Source organism: Trachymyrmex cornetzi, unplaced genomic scaffold (assembly GCF_001594075.2).
Source record: "Trachymyrmex cornetzi isolate Tcor2-1 unplaced genomic scaffold, Tcor1.1 scaffold159, whole genome shotgun sequence".
Classification (NCBI taxonomy): domain Eukaryota; kingdom Metazoa; phylum Arthropoda; class Insecta; order Hymenoptera; family Formicidae; genus Trachymyrmex; species Trachymyrmex cornetzi.
Window position 1 is genome coordinate 315,470 of NW_017296190.1, and position 2,094 is coordinate 317,563.

At 33.1% G+C, this 2,094-nt stretch overlaps 1 protein-coding gene across 1 annotated transcript in view; it reads right to left on the reverse strand.

The window, feature by feature from the left end:
• Nucleotides 1-151: 151 nt before the first annotated feature.
• The window catches only part of LOC108758539 (zinc finger protein 239-like), a 10,860-nt gene continuing 8,917 nt past the window's right edge, over nt 152-2,094 (reverse strand). The window contains 6 exon segments of the mRNA XM_018503542.1: nt 152-167; nt 287-384; nt 484-718; nt 828-871; nt 873-1,007; nt 1,150-1,284. Of these exon segments, the coding sequence (XP_018359044.1) occupies nt 152-167; nt 287-384; nt 484-718; nt 828-871; nt 873-1,007; nt 1,150-1,284 (663 nt within the window).

Here is a 2,094-nt window from a genome sequence, read left to right on the forward strand (position 1 = left end):
GTGGGCTGTGCTATGAATTCGCGCGGCGCAGCTTCACTGCACATTGATTTATACGTTTCCTTTTTTAATTCAAAAACTACAGCGAATATCTCAAAATGGTATCAGACTTTTTTGTTCCCCTTGATCCATTCTACGCCCCCAATGCGACTCCTTATTTCTGAGACACCCTGTGTAAAACAGAAGTATATAACAGAAATAGGAAGACAAATGAGAATTTGCTTAAACCGATTAAATGTTTTTTAGTGAATGTCGCTTATATCTAAGAAGTGACCCTCTATGTTTGAACCTTTTGCCACACACCGAACATTCAAACAGCTTTTTATCGCTGTGTACCGAACTGTGGCTGATTAAGTTTTGTTTGGTACGACAGGGTTTGCCGCAAATCTAAAATACAGCACATTTATGATTATAGAAATGTAAAAAAAAAACAATCATATAAGAAATAATTAGAAAAAATACTACCGGTAATTTTAAAGCACAAACCTCACAAACATGTGGATCCTCGCTTTTATGTATATTTATGTGAACCTTAAAGTACTTATGATAGGTAAATGTAGATGAACATTGGTTATATTTATACTTTCTTTCAGGATGATCCGTGTCTATATGCAAATCCTGCTGAGTTTTGAAAATTTTCTTACACATGCGCACGGTACATTTGTAATTTTTATTATTGCAATGCTTCACCTCTATGTGGCATTTTAGATTCCATCGGCGATTACAAAATGACCGTAGCAACATTTATCATTTGTTATCAATTAATTTAAGCATAGAAGTCGAATTATCAAATAATTCATTTAATCTTTGTTATTTACTTAAATACTTACGTAAATGTTTGTTCACAAAACTTGCATTGATAAGATTTTTTCCCCTGCATGAAACATCTCATAACGACGCAAACGCGATTTATTCTGAAACGTTTTACCATACGTTCCGCATTTATAGGGTTTAATTTCATTATGTACCTCTTTATTATGTTGTTTCAAAGCTCTCGAGGAGGTAAATTGCTCATCTTTAATATTAAGGAAAATTGTTGTTACAAAAAGAATATGAAAATGATAACATAAAAGTTAATGATAACATAAAACAGATAACTGTTGAAATAATACAAAGTTATCAAAAACGCTAAAAATATAAACCACGAAAAACATAAATCTTATCGCAATGTTGGCAGACATATTCTTTTGCGTCATTGTGCGCTCGTTTATATCGATTCAAATTTTGCGAATTTTGAAATTTAAAACTTTTTTTTTTAGATTCAATTCCCAAACTTTTCAAAGATATCTTCAATTAATTTTATTCTTTGAATTCCTTTTGTAGTCCACACGGTTTAAATTTTTTCGAATGTATTTATTTTCAAGCTTATCCACCTAAAGCCGTAGAAAAATATAATTTTTGACTTTATAAGTTTTTTATCAAAGAAATTATATCACGAAAGATCGCCGTTACCGTAACTATTTCACTCATTAAACACCTTAAACACTTTTTGCAAAACGACAAAAGAATATCGACGCCTGAGAAAGTGCTATATCGAGAAAAATATAAAGAAATGTCAAGAAATTAATGAAAAGCGATCTATTTCGCGTGATGCGTGAAAACTTGTCTATGTCGGAACTCATACGAAATACGGTTTATATCGAGAAAGCCACAAGAACAGTTTAAGTTGAATAAAATTAAAGAAGAATCTATAATTTCTTTTCATAAATTTTATAGTGGTATGACTGAGAACGGGAATCGTCTTGATTTTCAATCCTGTTTCTCGCACTCATTTATTCATCTATTATTTAATTTTCCATAACAAAGTTTGTGTAATTTATGAGAATAGTAAATATTGCTCTATATATACCGCTGCAGTGAGAAAATTGATCGCTCTTAAATCTCGAGCGCTAAATAGATTTCGGAGTACTCGATCCAGTGCCGACTGGACCCGATATAAGGATACTCGTAACGATACTGCTGCGGCTGTTCGTCGGGAAAAAAAGGCATTCATCTCCTTACCCCTTTCCTTCAATTCCCCTCGGAATTTTTGGCGCAGTCTCTCTCTTCTTGGTGCAATCTCCTCGGCTTCCCCATCAATCCCGAACCACTTAATCC